General features: G+C 47.3%; 1 protein-coding gene across 2 annotated transcripts in view; it reads right to left on the bottom strand.

Annotated features, from left to right (window-relative positions):
• mpp7a (MAGUK p55 scaffold protein 7a) overlaps positions 1-27,420 on the bottom strand; it is a 155,436-nt gene that overhangs the window by 8,840 nt on the left and 119,176 nt on the right. For both annotated transcript variants that reach the window (XM_084048569.1, XM_084048570.1), the window contains 5 exons: positions 15,312-15,482; positions 8,890-8,970; positions 5,479-5,572; positions 1,988-2,096; positions 239-382 (listed from right to left, as the gene is read on the bottom strand). In XM_084048569.1, coding sequence (XP_083904695.1) covers positions 239-382; positions 1,988-2,096; positions 5,479-5,572; positions 8,890-8,970; positions 15,312-15,482 — 599 coding nt within the window. The remainder of the gene's footprint in view (positions 1-238; positions 383-1,987; positions 2,097-5,478; positions 5,573-8,889; positions 8,971-15,311; positions 15,483-27,420) is intronic.

Genomic DNA, 27,420 nt, shown 5'->3' on the forward strand with positions numbered 1-27,420 from the left:
TACATTAGACATTAAAAAGACAATAGAATTTTAACACTAGTCATTAAGCTACTAATATAGACTGAAGTAATTAAAGTGGGTCATGTTTGCAACTTTGCATGTTTGGAATTGTAACAGCTGAAATCAATGATAAATCAGTATTCTGATATTAACCTGCGGGCTGCATTAAGTGAAGGTGGGGGCCGCATGTGGCCCCCGGGCCGCCAGTTGCCCATGTATGATGTAGAGGTTGACTTACTGCGAATGGCTTGGCGGACCCCTTGTCGTCTTTGCCTGAGATGACTTTAGCGTTCTTTCTGGTCTCCCTCAGTCTTTCGATGGGCGGAGGCTTCACGAACACCACGTAGGGTTTAAACTCTGCTGTACGGAGGTGCTTTACCGTCTGAATGGACACAAGACAGGAAAGAAGAAGCATATCTTTTGATTCATATCTCATATTTCAAGATCACATGAATTTTTAGGAATATGACTGGCTAATAAGAATATTCCTTTTGCTTTTAGCAAATTGAATATGTTCACATGCAACAGAAGTGTCGCAGACACAGGACAAGAAGTGTATTTGTGGGTGCTTGTTTAGACTAGCGTCATACTGTATGCATGAGTGGACTGACTGCTGCTCAGTAAGTGATACAGGAGGAATAAACAATGCAATGCTCTGGTTGTGTAGTGGTTGGTTGTGGTAACATCACTTCACAGCAGGAGTAGGAGGGAACCCAGCAAACACAGCGGCAGTCTTGAACACATCTGCTGGGCCTCACTCATGCTTGCTGATCTGCGGCGATGACAGCAGGACATGCCCCTGCTGGCTTCACACGTAGCACTGTGTGTGTGTGTGTGTGTGTGTGTGTGTGTGTGTGTGTGTGTGTGTGCGCACTAAAACTGTGTGCGCACGACACATGTGACTGTCTGTGTGCGTTCTGTCTGTGTGCATGTGTACTGTGTGTTGCATGTAGTGTTTGCGCGCATCCATGCGTGGAACCTCAACGTGTGTACTGTATGTATGAATTTAATCGCGTCTTGGGAATGCCGTGAACCGCAGAGGCTGAATGTTTGGCGACGAGGCTCCCACGTTTGACCCCTCACTGTGCAAGCAAGGAGTAGGTTCCAAAGCCACAAGTGATAGGAGGACAGAGAAGCCAGTGGGGGTGGGAGAGAAATGAAAAAAAAACATGGGATGACCATCCGTCTCCATCAGGGAGAGTGAGGAAGATCGCTTTCATCGGCCCACTCGCAGTCAGCATGGGATGGGGCCAACATCGCTCAGCCGCTGCATGGTACCGACAGGCCCGCTGATCTGATCCATGCGTCATGTTGGAGAGTGAGCTAGCTAGGCACTCGGCCGGAGATGTACGGTGCAGCGGATGCAAGCGATTTCTGATTCACATGAACATGTAACAAGAGTATACAGTGCATGAGCAGGCTCGCGTGCGTGCAAGTGCTTCCAAGTGCACGGTACCGCCCGCTTAGGGCTGGGCAGCGGGGGCCCCAGCGGCCGATACTCGGTGGCACTCAGGTCAGGGTGGTTTGCGGACATGCCAGGCTAATCTATATAATGGTATAGTTGTGCCTGCGTGTCATTATCCACTGAGGGAAAACAAACAGAGGAAAGCCTGCAGGGCAGAGACGGGGCAGTACGTGAGCCTGGCCCTGAAGAGCAGGCAGGGTTTTGTAGGGGCCTCAGTGACATGCCGGCCACTTGTGTAAGGGCCGATCACCACCAACCACCCAGACACATAAACCAAAGAGGAAATCTTCAAATAGAGGGAATTAGCTGTAATTGCTCCCTAAAAATGTTGCCGCAAAACCCGGCTTTGGGTAACCCAGTAAGCAGCCGAGGCCTCGAAGAAAGACCACGGCCTCTGTGAAAAGAGAAAGAGCGAGAGAGATCTGCTCATGAGATAGGTATAGACAGAGGTGTGTGGATAGAGGGGTGCGGAGGGAGGGAAGGGTGTGTGTTGGGGGGGGTTGTTAGGGGCTCGACACTTACATGAGGCTGGACGTCCAATAGGCACACTTTGTTCTTGGAAAGGACGGAATGCACGGCATCCAAGCTCGTCCCGTAGTAGTTCCCTTTGTACTCGCCATGCTCGACGAACCTGAGGAAAAAGGTGAGAGGTGTATGGATAGAGAGAGAGAAAGGGGTGAGACAGATACACAGGACAGGACAAGACAATGCTAAAGCCAGAGAGGAAAGTGAAGCGACCCTCTTATATCTGAATGAGAATCTTGCTGTCCTTTTGCAACAAGGACTGTACTGTAGGTGGACATTAACATGTGATGATGTGAGATTAATGAGCTAGTGGAGTAAAGTTAGAAGCTCCTCCTGATCTGTTCTACTGTCTGTGTCCACACACATTCCTAAGATTAAGCTCAGAGAATAATGACATGAAACCCCTACGGATCCACCGGGCGACGGGGGGAGATTAGTCTCCCCACCGTTGACAGATCTGAAGATAGCATTATTTGGCGCAACGCGAAAACCAGACGTTCTGGCAAAGCCGGCTTTTATATAATCTCCTATGTTGCCCTTTCAATCAGTAACACCTGCTTGCTCCAAAGTATCCAGAAAAAAAAAAGAAAACTTGAACGTCAAAGCCTCCGTCACTAATCCGGGGGTTAAAAAAAAACAGCCTATTGAGTGACACGAGCAAACAAACATGTTTCCAACCAGATAATCTCCTCTCCTTCACACCAATCAGCCGCAAGCCATCGGTGTTCATTTCACCACAAATCAAAGAAAGAAAGAAAGAAAAGTAAAGAAAAAGTTAGGCGAGCATGCAGAGCACAGACGTGGGAAGAATTTCAACATAACAAGAGGACCGTGTTCTGCTTTCAGCCTGCTTATGACGAGAGCTGGACAAACTACTACCTCGCTACTGTATGCTTGATGCCATGTAGAGGTTTTTTTTTTTATAGTAATTGCCTGAGTTTTACTCATTCTCAAAAAAAAAGAGAGAGAGAGAGGCTTTAAGTCTCTAACAACGTTCATATTCGGTTATGGGAAATTCATTTAAGACCATACAGTAGCAGCTGCAACAGCCTGTATTTAAAATCTCATGCCCTGCAGCTCACTGGGCTGGGTTGTTTGTCGTCACAGGAGATGGTACACAGACTGTAGAGGAGGGCATCCTGGTGTAGGAGGTTTGACTATGTGGAGCTTAAATGTATGGACGCGTGCCATTTTTAACCCAGACAGAGTAGGGTTTCCCTTGGGAAAGTCGGACATCTCTCGCACGCGCGCACGCACGCACGCGCACACACGCACACGCACACGCACGCACGCACACGCACACACACACACACACACACACACACACACACGTACGTTGTTGTGGACCTGTTCCATACAGAGCAAAGCTGCTGAAAACCAATTGTATCTGTTAGGATTATTCTTCTGCGCCAAAAGTATCTGGGTCTCAGAAACCATAACAGCTGCAGTTTCTACACTTGGCAGATAAGTTGGAAATCTCACCCACAAATATTTTTTTTTTACAGATTGGCAAGATGGTGGCTCTCAACAAACTTTACGTTTTGGCCTCCAATTTACAACCAAAAAATATTTTTCATGGATTACAGTACGTGGGTTCAGACAAATCTACCCATATAAACTAGTATAGAGTATATCACCCATATGATCTACTCATTGTGCCAAGAAAGATTTTCTGCCACTTATTCGCTACGCCTCTACAAATTCTGAGCAATCATCATAATGGCACACACCGCATCTGGAGCAAGCTGAAAAAAGGATTGATTGATTTATTTTTTCCAGATTTGATATTCCATACAGTTTACATTTCTACATTTGTATATATTGTACTTTAGACACATTTTCTTTCTGTTGGATCAAACACCACATGTTATAGGTGCTTTAAGTTTAAAAAGACTAACATTCCCAAGTCCCAGGGTTTCAAATTCAGAATTGCCAACCATTTGGCAATTTATAAAGTTTAAGTTTATGAATCAATTTATCTTCTTAGATTACCATTGTGTTTAAACCAATCTAAAATAATTAAATTTTTGTCAAGTTTTGGAGCCTATACAGTCGAGTGTCTCTGTGATTTGATATACCCCTTGATGAATGCCCCTGATGCTCTGATGAGTAGGCAGGCGCCTTGCCTTCAAGCAACTACATTAAACGACATCCTGCAGATTATGGCAGATATGATATTTTTAAAGCCATTCAGAGCTTGGAAGAGCTTGTTTATCTATGCCAATAGTTGTTCTTTAAAGGCTTCTCTGAATTACAATTTTAATGACAAAAGATAAGCTTTGGCATTAACACCACCACAGAGCTCTAAAATGCACCAGCTTTCCATTTTGTGAGGAATGCAACAGCAGTAATACACCCTCACTACGTGTAGTTCCATCATCTTCTGAAAGTCATTATCATCTTCTGTGCTTGGATACCACTACATTTTCTTTTTTGTAGTTTTTTTTAGTTTGGCCTTTTGGTGCGGACTGCATTGTTTCTGGTTCACGCAACGAGGCATAACGCAAACAGGGCCATCTCGCTCCTCGGGACTGCCTTGTAATTTTCGGCGTAGTGTCCCACGCGTCGGGCCACATCACAGCCCATGCAGCTCACCCTCACCGACTCCCTGAAAAACCTTGCATGTCTCGACCCGCACCACAACAGGGTCTAAATATACATCTACGCTCAACCCCCCCCCCCCATTGCTGCATGCTTTGACACGCCACACACTCTCTCTCAGTGCCACAGGCTTCCTGTTGTGCTTGTTTGTTTGCGTGTTTGTGTAAATGTAAATGCTTTGCAGTATATGCATCCTCCCCGGCTCTCCCGCTTGTGTGAGAATCGCCGAAAGGCATCCATCACTTTTATGTCCATTACGATTTGCGTTTCATTCTGGCGACCGCGGATGCCGAGGCGGGCTGCGGTGTGGCTGTCGGAGGCGGTTGGTGGCGGCTACAGGAGGCCAGACTAAGAGCGGACGGCTGAGGGTTGTTTGGAAGCTGAGACAGGCGGGGAGAGACCAGAGAGACCTTGAGGCCGGTGTCAGGAGATCTGTTACCAATGCAGGCCCCCGCCCTGTCAACACTAACTCACACTCGGTTACGCAGATGGATGTCTGCAGCACACAGATGGAGAGGAGAGGGCCGTTTCATAGTGGTAGCATACTGTATGTCTGCAGCTCGGACTGGTACAGTACACTGCCTCTAGTGGCTGAAGGACATGGCAGAGAACAGGTTGCACTTGATTCCCACACATGCTTAACCGCTTGATAGGCATCCCTATTCTGGGGCTAACATTCAAAAATAAAAAGCATAGAGCCCTTGCAAATACGGCCAACTACTAGGGTATAGGGTTTAAGTGGGAGTTCACAGAGATCAGAGACCATTTATGTTTTAAACGCTAGCACTGTGCCTAACATATATAGAGGTCTTGAATGTTTTTCTTTTCTTCTTTTTTTCCGAAAATTACAATCTGTTTACTGGTATTTTGTGGGGAGCTGTGCCTACTTGTTGTTATGGATATCCGTCTCGAAGAGATGTTTGGAAATGAAGTAGTACTCCACACCATCAGTCTCCTGGCTCTTCTTGGCTCGACTGGTGTCTGAGAGAGAGAGAGAGAGAGAGAGAGAGAGAGAGAGAGAGAGAGAGAGAGAGAGAGAGAGAGAGAGAGAGAGAGAGAGAGAGCGGGGGGAAGGGAGAGAGAGAATGATTACCTCAAACCCAGACTGTCTGACTCAACGTTGGGGCAGAGCATTTGTACGGAGGCCCTTATTAACATTGCAGTAAGTCTGAATCGCAGCACGCTGCGCCATGCCAACCCTTGTATATATGATTGTGTAACAGCACTATAAAATACACAACCTGTAGCGCTCTGCCACTAAACTCAGACACTTAACTGACATGCAGTCGTGGTTTACTGTAGCTTATTAAATTTGGCTTCTGTAACGTAGCCGTGGTGCCCCATAGAAACAGAAGCTCGTAGCGTTAGCCACCAATGTTCGCTGCTGCAAGGTAATTGAGTTTGGGAGCTCTCATTAACATCAAGTCCCAACATTTACTTGGCTATAAACCCGTGCCGTTAAACAGGGGAAAGCGGGGTAGGGGGGTTGTGGTGGGAGTTGCGCGACACGTGGAGGAAGCGCGAGAGGACGGCTCTGGCGAATTTGCAGAGGTCGCGGGGTCGACTTGCGCCACTGCTCGTTTCCAGAGTGCAACAGAGGTCGGAGGTGAGCGGAGTGCGCCTCTCAGACAAATTGTCCGCACGTTCCAGCAAGCTCCAAAACAAACCATTAAAACTTTTATCACTGCTCCTACAACCACAACTGCCAAGTTGTTGTTTTTTACCGGGGTTTTTTCTTGGCTTTATTCCTTTTCGACGGCACGTGCCACAGCTGTGACCTCACAGAAGGACAAATGTCCTTTTTTCCATACAGAGTCTTTAACTTTCTGTTTAAATGTGAGGCTGACTGGTGGGGTTGAAGTACAACGCACCCGTTGTGTCGTGGAGTGAGCCTTCCTGCTGAAGAGGGTTGATTTGATTTTATCAACGGCTCTGGCAAAAGGTACCCCTCCGGAAAAGCAGCCATGTCTTTAGAAAACATATACTTATGCCCCACAATCAGAAATGTGTAATGCCCATTACCCGGCACAGACCAACAGCGCACACCATGCGTTATTTTGGCATCTGTTTTGTAGCTCACAAAATTACAGTGCAACAAAAGAATCTGCATCCATTCATTTCCAAATCATGGAAAATATCAGTAAGCCTGGACAGGAATCAAAATGTTTAACCCCACACTCTAATGGCTTCTTGCAACGCTGCTTGTGTTACTTAGACGGCTGGTTTACATTTTACAGCGACAAGGGGGAGGAAGAAAAAAATAAAATAAAATAAAAAACCTTAACCGGGGCCACAAGCTGGTGGTCTCCGGAGCTCCGTTTTTCAAATTAACAAAAGGGGGGGGGTGTAACGCTTTCGGCCTTAATCCGAAACAACAGCAAGTGTTAAACATATCCATCTGTCTGTTGGCAGTAATCAAAGACTAAAAAAAGAAAAAGAAATGGAGAGGAGAGATACTTTCCGAGTCTCTTTCCTCTCAAGGAGGGCCAGGACTTGTGCCATACGTCTTCTATATGGGTCACAATCTGTCTGTGTGTCTGGGCCATATTAAACACAGCATCATGGGTCACATTTGTGAACAATTAACGGGCCTTGTGGAAACCCCGAAAAAAAGGGAAAGGAAGAAAAAAAAAGGCCCGGCCAATGGCATTTTAATACCAGGGACATTTTCAAGTGTCAGACGTCGGCGAGGACACATCCATTACGCCGTGCGGCATGTAACAAACATGGCAATTAATATCCGCAGCTCGCTTATTTTCCCTCCCTTGTTCCTTGTCGCAGCCTCATCCCGGCCCTGGAACGGTAAATGTGCAATTACTCTGGTGCCCTGCTTAAACGGGCATAAATCACGCAGATTCATACGGCCCAACATGTTGGCTTTTTGGGACGTCTCGGAATTGCTCAAGAACTCAAAACGGTTGGCAACGCCGGGGACAGCCTAGTTAAAAGTGGTGATGTTGGACGGCGCTCAGGACCGTGGCAAGCTGTCATTTGGTCCTTAGAGTAAAGGGAGGAGACGGGGGAAAAAGGAGGAAAGGAGAGAGGAAAGAGGGGAAAAGGGGAGCAGCAAGGAGAGAGGGAGTAAAACAGAGAGAGAGTGCGAGTGGTATGGAGCCAGATCATGAGGCAGGGCGATGGCATGTCTTCAGGAGGTAGAAAAACGCAGTTCCCTCCATCACCGGGGCCTTGTCACGACGGCTGTGAAAAGTTGACAATTACAAAGGAGGAGAACCACTCGCTCAGGGGACCTTGAGAGCCCCAGGGCCGGCGTTGGGCATTAGTCACTGCCAGACATCCCCCTCTGTGTTTGTGCCCCCACCCCCGACCAAGAAAACGCTGGCACAAAAAAGCCTAAACATCCTTCAACGAGAGCGATTATTTTGATTTGCTGCTAAAAACTCACTGAGGGCATTTGGCCTCTGTGCAATTGCCATTCGATCTGGCCGCCCCGTACTTTTACGTTGCGCTGCAGAATGCAGATGGGTCTCATGAACAGTCTGCCGTGCTTGAGGATTCTTCGCAACGAGCCGATCAGGCCAGAGCCACAGCAGAGAGTAACTTATCCCTATGACAAAGAGGCCGACAATTTATCGACGCACATGTAGGAGTATCTGTCATCCGAAGTACAGGCATTTGTCGTGGGATAAGCACCTGACAACACATTACCTACAGGCAGTCTGGGCTCCTAATGCATGAGGAGGAAGCCAAATGGTCACTTTATTCCCTTTAAGAGTCAGTGGCCAATGAATTGCAAACATATGCAGGGTCCCAGACGCAAGCTAGACTGACCACAGCAAGCCCCCATCTCCCCCCCAATTCCACCCACTCTGGTCTGGGAGAGAGTGGACACAATGGCTAAAACACACTTGCTCGTAAAGCATTGCACACGCACACGCACACAAAATATTGTACAGTAAGTACAGTCAAAAAGGCAGAGAGACAGAAACCAATACAGTATGTTCATATATGTATACAGTATACATACTATAAATGCATAGTATCTATCGTCTCTGTCGGGTGGAAACCTCATATATCCAAAACTGTTACTTTTCAGGATTCAAAACCATCAAAAGCAGCAGATCTACAAGCAAAAAACGTGTCGCTTCGTGCCGCGTTTCGAGCTTGCGGATCTGCTACTTTTGATGCTTTTGTGTGACGCTGTAGTATGATGAAGTAGGGCGTTCATTTAGGGGGAAAAAACACAAAAAGTTAGCATATGGAGATAGGAGGTTTCTGCCCGACAGCGACGATATAGTTAGTACATATCCAGGGAGGTGTGGTGTGTATAGTGGACTTACGAGGCACGGTCACGCTGAAGTGCTGGGGGTCAGAGATCAGTAGCTTCCTCTTCAGCTCATTCAGCCCAACCCCGGTGGGACCTGCAGCACAGACACATACATGCAACATTAAGACGACATCCATCACCGGCTCTCTCTCTACGTCCGGGGGTAGGCGAGTGTCCACAGTGGAATCAGTCTATAGGGGGCGACGCAGTGGAGGAGACAGTCGGTGATTGAGGGTGAGGGAAAGAGAGACGCGGCCAGATTGGAACGGCTTTCCACTACAAGCCGTCATTCTCGCGGACACTGATCGATGGGTTTCGAGGTCAAACCTTGACGTGTTTACGGACCAGAACAGAAGACACACACGCAAAACACACACAGTCCCGGCTCCTGAGCCAAAGAGATGTTAGATGTACTTGGCCGAGGCCCTCTGTTCAGCCAACCTGTAGCATGAAAAGGAATGAAGAAAGAAAGGAAGTAAAAGAAAAGAAAGTGAGGGCGAGAGAGAGAGAGAGAGAGAGAGAGAGAGAGAGAGAGAGAGAGAGAGAGAGAGGGAGAGCTGCATCCAGGCGTGCCAAGACACTGCTCTGTTGTGTTTCTACCGAAAGGCTGAAAAATCGACAAGGCACTGATCCCACAGGACAGCTGGATTTTCCATCACATCCCCACTGGGGAAACTGGAGGCTGTGAGACGCTGTGAGACACTGTGAGACACTGTGAGACAGAGAGACAGAGAGAGAGAGAGAGAGAGAGAGGTAGATAGATATATACAAATAGACACACAAACAAACAGACAGACAGATAGATAGAGGAGGAATGGTTGCATATTGTTTTGTCCAAAGCTCCATGACAAACCTTTATGGGTTTATTTCCAATAACAAACTCCATCTCCCTACCTACCCAACTTAGTTCCTGTGCAATAAAAGTCCACAGTGTTAATTTAATGGATTTTTACACTCTGGGAGTTAAATTAACAATCTGGATTTTGCAGTGTATTAGTCTTCCTTTATATTTCTCTCAATTTTTCCATCTGTCTCCATCTCTCCTTCGACGGTACTTCAGCCACGTTTACTTGGGGGGGCAACATGATCCTAATTGGAACCGACTCGTATCAATGTCCTCAAATAGCTCGGACAAGAAGTCAATTATGGCGGGAGGCTACAAGTGCGCCCTGCACTTCACAGCAGCCTCCCTCGTCTTCACGCGCACATGAAAAAGGGGACAGAGACTTGATCCAGGATCCAGATTCCTCACATGCCTGGCGTTCTGGGCAGCCACTCGGATCGCATCAGGGCCCGGTTGGAAATTCATTTCAGCAGGCAAATGTGTTTAGCAGGTTGCCGCTCTAAAACAAATGGACAATGAGTTCACTCTGTGATGCGGACGAGGTGGAAACAGAGCGAGAGTAAGAGAGGGGGTGATGGTGGACGAGCTCAGAGAGACAAGCTCTGTGCTGAGAGAAAGCGAGGAGGGCTTTCTGTTCTCGTTCCCCTGCATTTCATCTGGGCCCAAACCAGGAAGCTCTGCAGCGATCTACATGCCTGATAAATAGGTGTGGACATCGAGGCTCTTTTAAGAACAATCTCAGGCCTCTCCACAGATGAGAGATCTTTCTCGGCCCTTGCGCGCACACACGCAGACAATTTCACACCCCAAACTCCGTTTTTCCTTTTTGCACCCAAACACACATGGTTTCGAGACCTATTGTGAGTGCTGTAAGTGATAAAAGCTGTTTCCTCCACACGTTCACTCCGCTACGCATTCAAACACAGAGAGAGAGAGAGAGAGAGAGAGAGAGAGAGAGAGAGAGACATAAAAATACCCCCGACCCTTTTTGGGCCAACGGCGTGAGGCGTTCTGTGGTTACCGTCTCGCATAAACAAGCACGGGGTCCAAGCGAAGACAGCAATCAATCTTAGCCCCGGAGAGAGAGAATGAGAGAGAACGTTTTGGGGATGAAGAGAGAGAAAAAAATAAAAGAGAAGTCAAAGAGAGAGAAGCCCGGGGGTTGAGGGCCCGTGTGATTTATTAAGACGAGGAAACGAGGAGTTCATTTCGAATTTGTTTCGGGGCGAGCGAGAGGAATGCGACGGGGGTTGTTTGAACGAGGCCACGGGGCGGTGTTGATGTAGGTGTTGGGGGAGGCAGAGCGTGGTGATACTGGCTCTTTTTATGAGCCCGATCTCAGTGGTGCCGACAGACGGTCAGCCCTGTGGGCCTCAACACACGCACACTCACACACACACACACACACACAAACACAGAGCGCGGTCCTTTTTCGACAGATGTTCGCTTTCACGGGAGATCGGCAGAGTGATCAGTGCCTGCTGTGATATGACCAACAGCCCCACTTGTGCTATCTCATTAAGCAGTTTTCACCTTGTATATCACTGCCTTTGTAGGCCAGTTTCATTAACCATAACGTATGGCAACAGGGGGGCGGGTTTGAAAAGCCCATTCTCGAACCACACCATTGACTGCCAAAGCAGCCCAGTAGGCCCACCGTGGTCTTTTTAAAGACAGAGGCAGCCCACTGTGGTCTGGGTCCATCGTCTGACCTCAAACAGGCACCCGCTTTGTGCATTGTTTGTTTTAAACAATGCAGCCCTGGACACAATGGCAGGCTAATAAAATTAGCCGCCACAATAAAAAACAAAAAACTGCATATTTCTCCGCAACTGTCTCTGACTAGACTGCTTATGTTGTGTTTGTGTGTGTTCTCTCTTCTCTCTTCCCTCTCTCTCCCCCTCCCTCTCTGTTTCCTTCGGAGGCGAGGCCTGGGGTGCTCCTGGCCCCGCAGGTTGCTGTGCCAGTAAAAGTGTCAGACTTCATTACCGCACTCATTAGAGAAGCAGCCTTTAATATTGCGAGCTTAATAACTTCCAGGCCAAATGCGGAGCACATCACATACAGTTAGCGCTGAGAGGCCGAGGCCGGGCCCTGGCAAGGCCCTGATCCAAGCCCCCACAAGCCTCCCACAACGCTGGGCTGAGGTTGGCCTGCTTGACCGAGCCACAACCCCGCCTGCCTGACTACCTGCCTGCCTGCCTGCCTCACACTTAACCTGATCTATATTTGGGTTGCGCACCGAAAATAGCGGATTTACAGGCTCACAACAGCTTGTAGATCTGCTATTTTCAGTGCATGACGCCTGCACGCAGCTAAGCATAAATCTGGAGCTGGAAGCACAATAATGTTATACACAGGGCACTGGCGGGGGCTACCTTCACATTGTTATGGATACAATCACAAAATGATTCATATGCACTATATGAATGGGAAGTTTTCAATAGGAAAAAAAGAAACATGGTTTATTTATTTTTAATGCAGCCAATAAAGTTTTGGAGGCCTTGTAAAACTATTTTGGCTTACTAAGCGATGGAGGAACTGATGTAGACGTGGGTTAGGCCTCACCCCGAACTAACAACTTGAATCCGTCAAAAACCCTGTACCGTGTGTCAGGTTACCGTGAAACACAACTGACCTCATGCTACAGCAAAACGAAAAACGCGGACATCGACAGATCTTTCCGTCCAATCGAATAATCAGATTTCCTTCAAAAACATCAGCGGTTTGGGAAAAAAGAAAAAGCTGCACACATGTTAAAATATATTTTGGTTGGCTGTCCGATTATAAAATGTACAAAAACAGATAAGCATCTTGATTTGTGTTTGAAACTGAATATCTGGAGACAGCGGGCTCCGTTCAAAGTGTGGGCGATTGCCATCAGGTCACTCATTAGTGATTATGGTCGACCTGTGAGTCTGCATTATTGAGCAAAAAGCCTTCAGGGATTCCCAAAAATGCTTTGGGGGACGTCTTGATATAAAAACAATGAGAGGAATGTGTTGCGTTCGAGCAAAGTGGAAAGAGAGTGGAGCCAAGGCCAAGGAAAGCACAGGAGCCTGGGTCCTGTTCGGAGGACCTACAGTGCATGCCTAGTTCCCTCCTCTCTTCTGGACCATCACGCGATTAAATTAATGTGATACACTGTGAGATACAGTACACTGTAAAGTTATGAGTGATAATTTTACCACTTTCAACCCTATTTTGGGCATGTCATTATAGGTGAAAATCCTATATTAATTGCCTTGTGGGTGGACAGTGTGGATGTCACAAACGTAATATGCCTATATATGGAGATGGACGGTGGGCGACAAAACGTAACATGCCCAGTTATATAGAACTTGCTGGTCACGCTCTGACATCGCTCTGTGATATCACAAGCTCAGGGAGGTTACCATATAGGGCAGCGGTTCACAAACTATGGGTCGTGACCCAAAGTGGGAAGGTACCGTTGGGGTCGTGAGCATTGGCAACCAAAAAAAATAAGATTTTTACTTTTTATCAAGAAACGGTAAAAAAAAACAAAAAACGTGAGGTCGTTGCGACCAACATGAAGAGAGTAAGGTCACTTGAATCCTCATACACACACAGCTCCGCCTCCAACACCGACAGACAAGAACAACCAGCAACACAAGAAAACACACAAACTGATTTAGCTGGAACTATTTACTTAGGAATTATGTTCAATATAAACGGGTGGAGAGCCATTGTGGGTGTTTTTGTTACTCTGAGAGCAAGAGAGTACAAATACATGGACCACGGGTCCATTTGGTTCCATCTGTACCGTCGCGGAGTTAAATTTAGATTGCGATGTAACGTTAACGTGCGGGGAGATAATTCTCACAGACAGACAACCAGAACAGTTACCAACAGCTGTCACAATGGAGGAAAACACCAGGGTTGGTGGCCAAAGATCAAATCGATTAAGTATATAGGGCTTAAGCGTTTAACTGAGGGTGTAAAAATGTGCCGTGTGGAGAGGCAGAGACAGACACAGGGAGATAATAAGAGTGCAGCAGCAAACGAGAGATGGAGAGCAACAATGCCTGATGAGAAAAAAAGGAAACTTGTCGAGTAGAGAAAAAAAAAGGGGGGGGGGGGGGGGGTGTACTGAAATGGAGAAACATAAAGCAGACCCTCTCTCTGGGCTGCTGCTTCGTTAGGTGTGAAATTGCCCGTGGGTTGTCGCCCAAATTGTGGAAGTTAATTGAAAATATTTACATTAGCGTGACGGGGGGAAAGGTCAGCATCCTCGGCATGAGGCTGTGACGCGCTGGCAGGGAAATGGGCTCGCTAATTAGCAACGCGCCTGATGGAGTCCATGCTCCGCGAGACCAAGGCCTCTGCCGATTGTGCCAAGAAATACCCCGGCAACACAACTCAGGAGAGTCAGGAGAGAGAGAGAGAGACAGAGAGAAACAGAGAGAAACAGAGAGAGAGAGAGAGAGACAGAAAGGGAGAGAGTTAAAAAAAAAAGAAAAGAAAAGGGAGCGTGCTCTAGCCTTCGTTGTCAAAAGCGTTCACGTTGAGCTAAAATTCACGGCTGTTTCAAACAGCTGTCAGCGGCATCTGCAGCGTTCATGAAGAGCGGAAGCCTGGAAAACAGAGTTGTGAGTTGTCATTCCCAGAGAAAATCTAATTCCTTGATAAATGGAAAAAACTCCTGGAAAAAAAATCCAGAAAATGTATGGAATGCTTTTTGTTCCACTCATTTTTGTGACATTCCCCCAAAATTATTTCCCCTGATACAAATAACTAGCCTGAAAGAATGAAAGAAAACAAAACGCACACAAACACACACATACAATGTGGAAAAAGTTGAATTAACTGATGGTAGGATTTGGTCCCCCCCCAAAATGATTTAGGTCTTTACCGTTGCACCTGGCTTAACATATTGTTCCACCACCCATTGGCAACACTCGTCTTTCAACCACAAATACAGAACGAGAAACCGCTAAATTCATTTCAAGACCTTGGCAGCTTATAAAGCTCTTTGGAGGGCTTTGTAACACCCGCTTCCCCAAGTCAAGTGTTAACAATTCTGGCGGCTTTGAAAAAAAAAACATAAAGAGAGAGATCGAAAGGACATTGAGACCATTGAGGTGGCTGTAAATGAAAGCATCGAACGTGACTGATTAATACGCGGCCTGCGGCACCATTTCCACTGTGTGCTTAAAAGTTAAGGGGCATGCAGGCGAGCTCCCGCAGCGGGAGCTCATTTCTGGAGGTTGACAACACCTGGGAACGCTGGAGCGGTGAGTCACACATCCATTCCGAGTGTCACCACGCTGGGACACAATTGAAATCTATGGCCTCTGCCACGCCAAATTGAAGAGCGCCAGGTCTGTCGCCCGCCACGACACACAATGTGGTGTGTTTGTGTGTGCGCACTATACTAGGACCACCACATTTAGCGCAGTGTGAGGTAAGCGCGGTTATTAAAACGCTGAAAACGGTGGCTTTAAAAAAAACAAAGTACAGTGGCTGAGCTTAACGGCCGGTCGCCCACCTCTATCCATCTGTCTCCGTCATTTGCGGGTAACACACACACACACACACACACACACACACACATACAGAGAGCTACTCACCGGCTAGGACAACCAGTCTGTGTTTAGCTCCATTCTGCCTGCGGTACGGGGTGACTTCCTCGTATGTGGGCACATCTGCCGTGTCGTACATATCACTCTTCTTACACTCGTACATGGACTTGTTGGTTTTCTTGTCTCTCCGGCTGAGGCGGAAGCTTCTCCTGAACCCAGCTGGAGGGGGAAGAGAGAGAGAGAGAGAGAGAGAGAGAGAGAGAGAGAGATAGAGAGAGAGAGAGAATATTAAGAAAGTGTTAACCAGGTTATTCTTACAATGTATGTACTGTATGCGCATGGAGGTGTGTGCCTTTGTTTGCACATTTGTCTTTCCAGAGATACATTTGAACAGTGGTGCATGTACAGTACTCATACGCCTGCAGCTGTGCACTTTAATTTATGATCAGTTCAGCATCTTGGCGAGCATGCCAAAGGCCTACAAAAATGTCCAATACCTCATACTTATTGTGTAGCTCAGCTTCATGACAAAGATCTCTGCTGTAGGTGAAGGAGCTACAACATAATGCATGGCCAAACGGTTTCCCTGGATCTCACATTCAAACAGTTTATTCACATTCTCCCCCGGTAACACATTTACATTTCTCCTCTTCTACATAGCTTCTACATTATGTCTTTAAGGCTGTGAAGCGCTTTTTTCCCCCAGTGCTTTAACATCTGCACAACGCTATAAAGAATGTTATGGCTACATCCTCATACTGTACATTTTCTCGCCAGTTGCAGCTTATGCTATGTTGTGCCGTTTTCCGACAAAGTACGAGTGACTCATCCTCTTGGTTTTTTCGGGCTCGTCTGGAGCGTTTGACAGGCGGCGGCCTCTCCCGCCCGCTCTTCAATACGAGGCCACACTAAGATGCGGAGAAGCTGGGACCATTCTGGGTGTAATTCTCTGCTATGTGGATTTACTGCCAGTTGCTTCATGGTTGTCCACTTGACATAACCGTCCAGCAGCAATTTCCCATTAGTTCAGGTTGTGCTTTTTTAGACAGTGGCGAAGCATTTATGTGTGTGGCTGTGTGTGTGGCTGCTTTAGAACACGATTATGTGCTTTGGCTGGCCGCGGGGTAATGCTCGCTCGGTGACGAGGCTTGCTTTTACGACAGCTGTCACATCTGATTGGTTTATCGTGCGGTGTCGTGTCCTCGGAACACCGTCACAAAGGCCTCCTGGCATGCCGATCTGGTGGAGTGTGGCTGGATCTGATGATCTACAGCGGCATCAAAATGAGAAATTTAGCCCTAATTTTTGAAGAGCACCGTTTCATATTCGCGACAGATGCTGGCTAAATGCAGCAAATCTCCAAAACACAGAATACATCCAATATACAACGTCTGTAACAGGGCCACAGCTCATCTTCGGTCTACGCATTGCTGCTTTCCATTTCTCCTTTTAATGGTGATCAACAAACTCAGGAATATGATGCAAGATGTCCAAACAAGATTAAGTCAGCATGGAAATTATGGAGTGAGACACCCCGACCCCCACGGTCTCTTAATATGTTCCACAACATTCAAACTACTGGGGCCATGCAGATGTGCGTTCTTTTCAGCCCGTTCTTTTCCAAGCAGTCACTTCATAAATGGATGCAGTAATATGGACCTTAAGTATGCTGAGTCACAAATGAAACACACTGTAAGTCATCGGTGGAGAGAATAATAACATATATGCATGTACTGAACATGTGGGTGTCTCTGTGTGTGCGTGTGTGTGTGTGTGTGTGTGTGTGTGTGTGTGTGTGTGTGTGTGTGTATTATTTTCTCTGTGTGCAATGGTCAGGCCAGCATGCGTGTGTCCTCCCCTTACCCATAATACACAAGCACACACGTGCCCAAGCGCTGGATATTGTGTTACATTGAACATTTAGGGCAGACTTTGTTCCATTGTGGGTAAGTTGTGGCTTAGGTTGTCTGTGCCATTTCTGCTGCGGTGAATCTACTCATTCAGCACCCTCGCCCCCTCCCCCCTGCTCCGGCCTAGCCCCCACCCAGGGAGTATTACCCTCTGCCACACAGTGGAAAACATACACGCTTGGCTGCAAGCTGCCCTCCCGGAATGGCACAGAAATACACCACACGCTGTAATCAATGCCATCAAAGGTTGACATCATTTGAAAAAACTAATTTGGGTATAATTTCAATGTTTTCACATTCAGGATTAATACTCCCCACAAAGCCTGTGCGAGTAGAAACTTCAACCAACGGCATGGGTTCAACTGCCATTCATCAAATTATACGAAGCGCTATAACGGCGTTAGCTATTAGCCATCAGGGTGCGGGTTGTTCCATTCGATTTTCGGAGCGGTCTTAGAGCGTGAGGTGCCAGAGTTTCATTGGCTCTGTCCTTGTGGGGGGGGGGATGTGTTGTTTTCCTTGGGGGGAGGCAGGTGCACGGCGTTTCATTACACCGCTCAGCCGCGGGCCAGTCAATACAAATCGTCGTTCCCCCGGCTGACAGGGGCCGCGGTAATCCGGAGCCCTTCATAATCACTTAAACCCGTGTGGACAGCTCCATCCAAATAACGTTGCGTTGAGAGTTCTCCTCCTCTTCTCTCTGCCCATGAGTAAATAAATCAAATCCTCATGGAACAGTGAGCAGAGTCCACCCCCCACCAGCACCACCCCCCCAAACCTGTCTTCATCATAAACCCCCCCACCATCACACCATCACCTCATCTCCATTACTGGGAGGGTGAATTAGACCAGGGGGATGGAAATTAATTCGATCCAGAATTAAGGAATGAAACAGACTTCATTCTAACGGTTTGTGTGCGTGTGTGTGTGTGTGTGTGTGTGTGTGTGTGTGTGTGTGTGTGTGTGTGTGTGCGTGTGCGTGTGCGTGCGCGTGTGCTTGTCATGAAAGCCTCAGCTATGCTGGAACAGCAGCATGTGTGCACAGCCTTGCCTGAGAGACCAGGTTTTCCGATATATCTAGCCTGGCACGAGAGCTGCTGGTGGAAAAGGAACGCTAGATATGCATGTGGTGCAGGGACCTCGAATGCTAATACCTCTAGCTAACAGCGTGACAGGTCAAATCAGGTTTATTGACCACAGTTCTAATTTGAGAGTGTCCCTCGCCAGGGAGCCGGCCAGTGGCATGGCTTCTGAGGTGTCATAGTGTGGAGGGGTGTTGTGTACTTTGGGACCTGAAGTTAGAAGTTTCCTTGCTGAGGTCGGACACACACACGTACCCTCTAATGTTGTGCACTGCACCGTGACTGGGTAATTGCCACCATTGCCACTGAATATACAAACACGCACATAACTCTATTTGTAGTCTCTCACACACATACTGAAACACAAACACAAACAAACACACACACGCGTGCACACACACACACACACACACACACACACACACACACACACACACACACACACACACACACACACACACACACACACACACACACACACACACACACACACACAACGTTGAACATACTTGTACAAGTAAGAGACATGGAAAAAAAGATCAAGGGTACTGTATATCAAACACAGTGCAGTACAAAATACACAAGCTGTCACTACACACATGCATGCCTACATGCATACATACCGTACATACATACGTACATATGCACAAACACACTCACTCACACAAACACACACATTCGCCTGCAATTTGCTAATGCTCCTGCCCATTTTCCAGTGTGATAATATCTTACAGCCACGTAGGAAATTCAGCATGTGTGCAAAGAAAGCACCCGGAGGCCTCCACAAACTGTGAATTTCTAACTGCCCTCCTCTTGGACTCACATCCTGCGAAACGCTACTACCACGCCTGTAAAAGAAATGATGCAAGAAATGTGACAAAAAAAAAAGGAAAAAAACAAAACACAAACGTACATAAAATATAACAGATGCCTCTTGAGAAAATACACAGATTCAAGACACGCATCTGCCGACTGGGCGTCTGAAAGCGGAGATGCCTGAGAACAATGCAGAGAAGGGGTCATGTCTTCCAGACGCCGAGCGTAGGCGCTCGGTGAGATGACAGGGAGAAGAGAATAAAAAATGACTGCCATTTTCCCTCCCAATCAAACCTCCATCTTTGGGGTGGGAAATGGAGAGAGTGAGTGAGAGAGAGAGAGAGAGAGAGAGAGGGGGAGGTTTTTGTGGTAAAGCGCAGAGGTAAAGAGGCCCATAACAAAACCACCTGTTGTGCCCCCCCCCGTGTGCAGTGCACCCCTCCGTCTGAGGTGCGGTTGCTCTAACGACAGGAGACTTCTGCTGACAGCTCCAGTACCATCTTGGGCTGCCCCAGCGGGACACCCTCCCCCTCCCCCTCTCTCTCTCCGTCTTCAGAACTAATGGAGACGGCATCTCTGGAATTAAGCGAGCCGGCCTTGGCAGCTGGAGATTAAGTGAGCATTATGCTCTCAGGGCCCCAACGTTGCACGGTGTGCGCTGTGGTTTAACGCTGCAACACTTAGCCCCGTTTTCGGGTGCTGAATGTGGGAAGCATTACCGGTTCTCTTGGGCTCATTATGTATGCCCATTACAATACCGTGTGTGTACCCGTATGTGTAGTGCATGGCATGCATGCGTGTGTGATTCTTTTTCAGGCTGGGATGGTACATATGGCACATGGTAGGAGGCTGCGTGGGACGGCTGACAGGTTCCACTTGTGAGCCATCATTACAACATCAGCAGAAGGAGAAAGTATCACTGCACTACAAAAAAACTTTCACCAAATCCCATTCATCTGTTCAAATAAGCATGTCTCAATCAATAAATAACCCTTACTTCCTGTATTGTAGCGTTTTGCTGGTTATGGGTTTCTTCGTGATAAAAGAAAGCGACAGAGGCTGACTGCGACTGGATCTCTGAGATCCACATTAAAGACAGCAGTTGAGCCGTGAGTCGCTGTGGGCCAACAAACGATATTGTAAAACTCATCCGGAAAAGCCTTTGTTCCCAATCCCCACGTGCCAGACTCCCACAAGGTTCAGAGAGGTTCAAAAGCGAGAGGAGAGGAGAGGAGATGAGGTGATGAGATGGGAACATATGAAAAGTAGTGGACCTGTCCAGAAACACACACAGAAAGTCATGTGTCCTTCAAATGCTCCCATCTCCAGGGTCCCTCCATGTAGTCTAGTTGCTAACAGGCATCTGCGAAAAGGATTATGGGTAGTAAAGTGGCTTCCGGGGCTGTCCCTGAGAGACCTCCCTGTATCGACAACTAAAACCCCCACAACAAACGGCAGCTTCCGGACAAAACCGCGACGAGTGCGCACGTACCTTGGCCCGATTCATGGCCACAGAACTGTCTTGAACTGTGCTGACAGTTCAAGATGCGGCTCCGGGGAACAGAACGGACCATCTGTGACAACGGCAGAGTGCGGTGTCCTTCAGTATCCTTCCCTTTTTAATGAAAAGTGGTGGTCTTTTAATGGAGTTTCACTGAGGGGACATGATGTTGGATGTTAGATGAGTTGGCTAAATGGCCTTTAAGGAAAGAAACAGATAAACAGAAAACAAACAAAATTGAAAGCAAGAGAAAAAATACTTCTTAGCCATGACGTTTGAAATATGTACGCATAACGGTGAACTCATTAGGGTGTGTTGGGGGGTGGGGAGAACACATTCTGGGAGTAGTTTCCATGGCCCCAGCTCTGTGCATGTGGAAAGTGGTACCCGACCCAAGTGTTACACGCTTATACAGTGGAATGGCTGCTCGAGCCCTTTTGGCTGCGATAGGTCCGTTTTGTATCAAGCACTATTTGTTTTTCCCCCTCTGTCGTATCCCACAGCTCTCTGGATTCAGGAATGTCTCGTCTCCAAATGTAGCTCGATGCGCGATGCCTCAGTGAAAATAAGAGAAAACACACCCCAGGGCCTTTCTCCGCACCAGCCTCCACTGCAGTGCTTGCGGCCGGTAGCGCAGGTGGGAGGGCAGGGGTGGAGGGCTACAAGCACTAGATGCACTGAGCCTATATGCTGTTGTTCAACTGGAGAATATGCACAACAAAAAACACAAAGAACAAAGACTATTCCGGAATGTCTCTCAGCTACTGAGACCGGTAAAAGAACACCTGTTAAGCTGCTGTGTATACCTGCTGCTCTGTTGGCATCCTTATATTGGAAGTCCATTAAAGCGTGTATTGTTTCAATTCTACACAGTAAGGTTCATCAGCACTTGGACCCAGACCGAGGGAAAAACCCAGTAATCCAGGGCTTACGCTGTGCCCCTATGTTTTGGCTCCTGCACATCCACAGCTAGTGAACCTGCAGACAGATGAAATAAACTCGTTTTGGAAATGGAGCGTTTTTTATTTCAGTTTATAACACGTCTCCATTTTTCCACAACCGGGCCTTAATTGGATTGCGAGAGGCTGATGGTTTTCCCAGCCCACTTTTCCCAGCTCTCACAGCCACCTCTCTTGCTTTCCCTCCATGCATCCACCCATTCTTCCATCCATCTTTCCTTCCGGATGTTTGGTGTGTGTATGTGTGTGTGCGTTATTTTTTTCCTCTCTTCCAGGATCTTCGGGGATTATGATAGCAATGTGAGATGTCACCATGCCTACGCATCCAAATCGCGAGGCCAAGTGTCGAGTTTCTCTTCCTAGGACTGTAGCTAAATTGCGTTGACGGATTGCAGGGAAAACATGTCTTAGTGTTTCTTCCAGAGAAGGAATGGGCCTTGGGTGTCAGTGCGACTTAATGATCTCTTTAATTCTCTGGACTGAGACAGAGGTCTCCCGAGCACTGCTGTCTTAAAAAAAAGGGGGCTGTCGGGGAAGGCATCTCGGGACACACTCTTCCTCCCGAGCTGGACTCCGTTCTCCAGTCAGAAGACCTGGCTCTAAGACCGAGCTGCATCTCTGGGGCGCAGGAATGCACTCGCCCCCGAGTAGAAACTCAAAAGTCGGCTCTTGGCAACGCGAGTCGCAGACGTTGCATCACTGACAGAGGTATGGAAGGAAAACAAACTAAAGACTAAAAAAGACAACTGTCCCCCAACCTCCCACTGTTCCCCTCTAGTTCCCTAAGCAACCTCAGCGGCATTGAAAAAGCATCTGTACATTCTAGGATTTCAAACTATTAGGGCCAGGCCAACTCTAAATCATACAACCACATACAACAGACTGAAAAGCCATGCGGCGACTACGCTCATAGCGAAAATGTTATTATTATAATTTAAGATTTTTTGTCTTCCACCACCTCCACCCGCCGTTCTCCCATTTCAGTTAAACGTTGTTCGGACTGCCGGGAGACGAGAAAACAAGGCAACAAAAAAGGAAAAGGCAGCTTTCTCTCTGTTGGAAGAGTGCTGCTGGTTGTTTGAGTTGCGACTCTAGTGCCGAGGCTTGAGGTCGGTGACCTCATGCAGAGGGCAGCGTGACAGTGAGGGACAGTGAGGGCAAACACGGTCGGAGAGCAAGAGAGAGGGGTGGGGGGGGGGGGAGGAGGAAAGGAAAAATTGGGCCAGTGTTTTGCAGTGGTCACCCCTATAGGATGACAAAGCACTGATTGAGCTTGGCAGACATGGCTCAAAGTCTGTATTTATAAACTCACGCCTGCACTGGATCTGCTGTGAAATCTGGTTTTAGCAGGGGTGGGGGGGGGTGGACCAGTCCGCATCCTGACCTCAACACCAAGGAACAGAAAGGGAGAGAGAGAGAGAGAGAGAGAGGCAGAGAGAGAGATGGACAGAAAGAGGGATTTGTGTGTGTGTGAGCCAGCCAGGACGGCCTGTGGTCCTACAGAGAGGACTGTACCTTATGATTTGTCAGTAAAATGACAGTGGTAATAAAAACATGATGAGGAACATTCTCTGCGCAAAACAGGGAATTGGAACCAGCGCCGTGGAGCAGGCCATAGAAGCGGAGCGGGGCCTGGTAATTGCCATTAAGACCGAACCCGGGACCACATCAACGGTACCGGGGCCATTGCTGGACCTCCAGAACAAAGCGTGGAAAACAAGGCGTCCCTCTAAACCCAAACCCCATCCAGAACTGTTCACAGAGATGTCTGTGTAGACCCACAGCAGAGGCAGGATAAGTACTACATGCTGTAAATCCATGACAGACACAGCCAATGCACTCATACTGTCAGTGAGGGAACAGAAATAGCAGAGTGTAAGCTAGCGGCAAGCGTACCGCCGCGCAACTACTCCCTGTGTCCCGACATGGGAGGCCGAGTTCAACAAGTTGCAGCATTGGGGAAAAAACACATAAAGATATGCCAAGTTTATGAATGTTGTTCATAATAAGGTATGATGTAATATCTCTGTGATGACACACAGCACGACACACAGACTGGTTATCAAAGGAAAACGAGAAAGGAGCCACAAAGACGGAAATAATGGCACAATCTCAACCACTTCCCTCACTGCTTCACGTATCTACCACACAGCTACGGCAGGGGCAGAGGACACACAGGATAGAAGAAGACAGCGTCTCACCTAGGTGGAGTCCACTATTATAGTCGGCATCCTCTGGTGACGGGAAGAGAGAGAGAAAGAAAGAGAAAGGCCAAGAAAGAGGCACATTATGTTATAAAGAGCAGTCAGACATTAGCAATAGAAAGCCACCCATCTGTAATGGTTAAGAGCACAACAGTACAAGGCAACAGGACGAGTAGAAAACCAAACCAACACACACAGACATGTACAGGGAACCCAAAAAGACATCAAGTACGTTTTGTTAACTTGCGCGTTACCGTTAATCGTTGGTGACACGTCGGTGGCTAGTTAGGCGTCTTTGTCTAGAATCAAAGCTCATGGAATGTGCTTGCGAGCCTAGAAGGTTAGGGCATGGATGAGCTCGATGGTTGGAGCTAAGGGTACGGGGAGGCTGTGCGTGTGAAGGGGATGGAGCATCCATCCCCCTGCTGGGATTAAATGATGTCTGATCTAATGAGTGTGATGAGTTAGCCGATGAAAGATGAAGAGCTGGACAACAGTCTCCGTCTCTGGCGCTGTCTCCGCAGCGCTAGCGGGAGAAATTGACAGTGACGCCTGATGTTCCCCTTGAACAATATACGTTTTGGTTTGACGGCGAGGAGATGAGCCAAACGAAAACAGGAGAGCAGGGGTACAGAGGTGAGATGGAGGTAAGGAGGTGTGTCCACCTCAGTATGAAGTACAACAGTGAAAGGGAACCGATCGGAAATGGGTTTTTATTGTTTTGCATGTTGCAGAGAGCGGTATACCTTCAATATCCACAGCTGTGAGTGCAAGCGAGGTGAGGAATGAAAAAATGAGTTGGCATTAGAGACAATGTCGGATTAAAAGAGACACGTTGAGCGGTGAGAGAAAGACAGGAAAAGACACCTACCAACTTCAACCAGCACATCGTCTTAGAAGAGCAGAAAAACAAAGAACAAACAAATGACAGAACACATGAGTTAAAATCTGGAGTTCTTGCAGCCTAGACAGTCTAGACTAGAGAATGTTAGGCCTCAGTTAGTAGCATACTATATACTGTAGAAACAACATTGGATATATGGAACTGAGTCATTTCTCTTACAAACAATTGCAATGGGGAATGTTCCCTTCCCCCACTTTTGCAATTTGTTTTGTGAAAAATACTCAGTTTCACTGCCATGTACTGTTGATTGCTAATGTCACTATCGCACACCACAAAATCCTAAGGAATGGACCCTTTAACATTCCCAGAGTTAAATCAACACATAGGATTTTGCAGTGTACTTCTATCATTACAGGTATATTATTAATATTTTCATCTTGTTCCTACAGAGAACCACTATATTATTATTCTATAGTTTCTATTTGGATAGAAAAAAACCCTCTGTACAGTTACCTAGAGCGATACAGCCTGTGGTGCATGGCTGGGGTGCATCCGTGGTCACTTCATAGAGAAAAATATTTTAGATCTATTGGCCTCCAACAGGCCACCTATTATTGCAAACATTGCTCTGGGGTTATTATGTGTTAATTCAGCGACTATTTAACATGCTTCATATTTCACTGTGAAGCTGGTAAATAAGAAGTTAGAATAATTGCACTACTACATAGCTCTCAATTAATTTTGTATTCTTTTAACAATTCCATTTCAACAAAAACCCAACCAGAAAACATTTAGCCACCGGCTGAAGGTCAAAATAGAGATTTATATATATATCCTACGTGATAGCAAAAAGATGGTGTGTGTGTGCAAGACGCACACAGGGAGAGGGATACGCAATGAACATTTGGAGGCACTTAAAGACGCTTCCTCCCCTTCACGTGTTCCCAATTGCGCCAAACAGGGTTAAATCAAAACATACAGAATGCCATTTACCAGAGCCTGGGGCTCACCTTACAGCACCACGTTCATTTCCCAGAGCGCACCTTAGCTCGGGAAGATGTTGCATCACGGCAGAAGGTAATGGCTAGCCATAACAGCAGTCAGGAGTGATCAGGAACCAGAGGGCCTTTTACCTCCAAGGCGATTTCATACCAGAAGCTATACAGGCCTAAGCTTGGCATTGTTACATTTTTTATTTCATTTTATTTTATTTTAGCAGGCAGTGTAATGTGAAACCCCTGCATTTTATCTGACATCTTGTTTCACATGTTAATGTGTGTTCACAGCAATGTTCCCCATGATGCTGCCTCCGCCCATTGTAATGTGACATCTTAAGTAAAACCAGCTTCTGAACGCCGACCCTGAGAATCATTGGTAGGGTCGGAATGAAGCACAGGAGAGGGGAGCCTTAGAGAGAGAGAGACAGACAGAGACAGAGAGAGAGAGATCAAGACAAAGAGAGAAAGCGAGAAATAAATGGAGGTAAAGGGAGCGTGGAAAAGAACAGGAGAAGATATAGGGATACTTGAAACATGAGAGGACAGAGAAAATGTGCGTGAGAGATATCTGCAATCTTTCAAAGTGCTGCCCTTATTACAGTGTGTACGACTTTCATCTGGTGCCTATCTGCATACAGGAACAGTTCAAGTAGCCTAATGGTCTTGTAACATTGTTCAGTAACATTCCTCGCCTAATAAAAACGGCATGCGATAACGCCGCAGAATATAAATCGGCAGGCGAAACACTATATCCGAGAATGCTGCCGTGGTGGAAACATACTGTAACATTGGCCTTTATTTAACCGAAGCCTGACATTTTGCCTGATTCAGTCACGTTACATTCTGATCTGAGAGCAGTCAAAGCCGGCTGAGTACAGCCGCCATACCTCAATGATCAGATCTACTGTGACAGAGAGAGACAAGTCTGTTATTTAGCGAGGAGTGGAGCTGTAGCTGCCCACATTGTGGCTATATGCAGCTTCATATTGCTACTCAGCATGAAGTCAGCCGGTACACTAGCCAGTCAACCCACTTACTGGACGTCAGCCTGGTTACTGTATTATCAGCCAGTCAGCCCAGTCACTGTGTGTCTTATGGCTGACTCCCCTATGGAAAAGGACACACAGTGAGGGATATATCGCAAGTCGCCCAGATGCCATGGTTAGGTGGTGGAGGAATAGAAGATAGAAATAATGCAGATGGCCGAGTTGGACGGATGGATGGTAGAAAGAATGCAGGTATACTGTATGCTGGGTGTAATATCTGGTGTCTCTGTGGTTAGGGACACCCGTAGTTGACAAGGTCCAGGCCACAGGGCAGACAATGATGCTACTGCTGCACATGTGGAGGCCGTTCGTCAAAACCAACCAACCTCATTATCGTCCCCGCTGTCATCACCACAAACGCTGCCGCTGGCTCTCCTAACTGACGGACATGCAAGGTCGGGGCCCAACTCTCCATTGGCTAAGCACGTCTTAAAACTGCAGACATCTTCCTTTCTTCACACGCTCTCTGGATCTTTTTGTGGATTAGTCCTGGCTAGCTCAGTCCATCATTCAACAGTACAGCGGCATACTGCCACTGCGTATAGCTGCTAGCATAATCAGCTATCTGCTTACGGCGGCTAACGGACTGTGGGATGACCCCTCGTCAACACCTCGTGAATGGGCCTGAGTTATGAGCTGATGTCACCTCCGCTGCCAGCCAACGTACAGATGGCCTTCCTCTTGAACAAACTGGAGCCCTACTCTTTCTATGTCTCATTTTTATTGCCGGGATGAGACTGGTGGAATTTTCCAGATGACACGAAATGAGATCTTTTTGGCCTTGGCAGGAGAGCTGA

The sequence above is a fragment of the Gymnoscopelus microlampas genome, assembly GCF_963454915.1.
Source record: "Gymnoscopelus microlampas genome assembly, chromosome: 22".
Taxonomy (NCBI): Eukaryota; Metazoa; Chordata; class Actinopteri; order Myctophiformes; family Myctophidae; genus Gymnoscopelus; species Gymnoscopelus microlampas.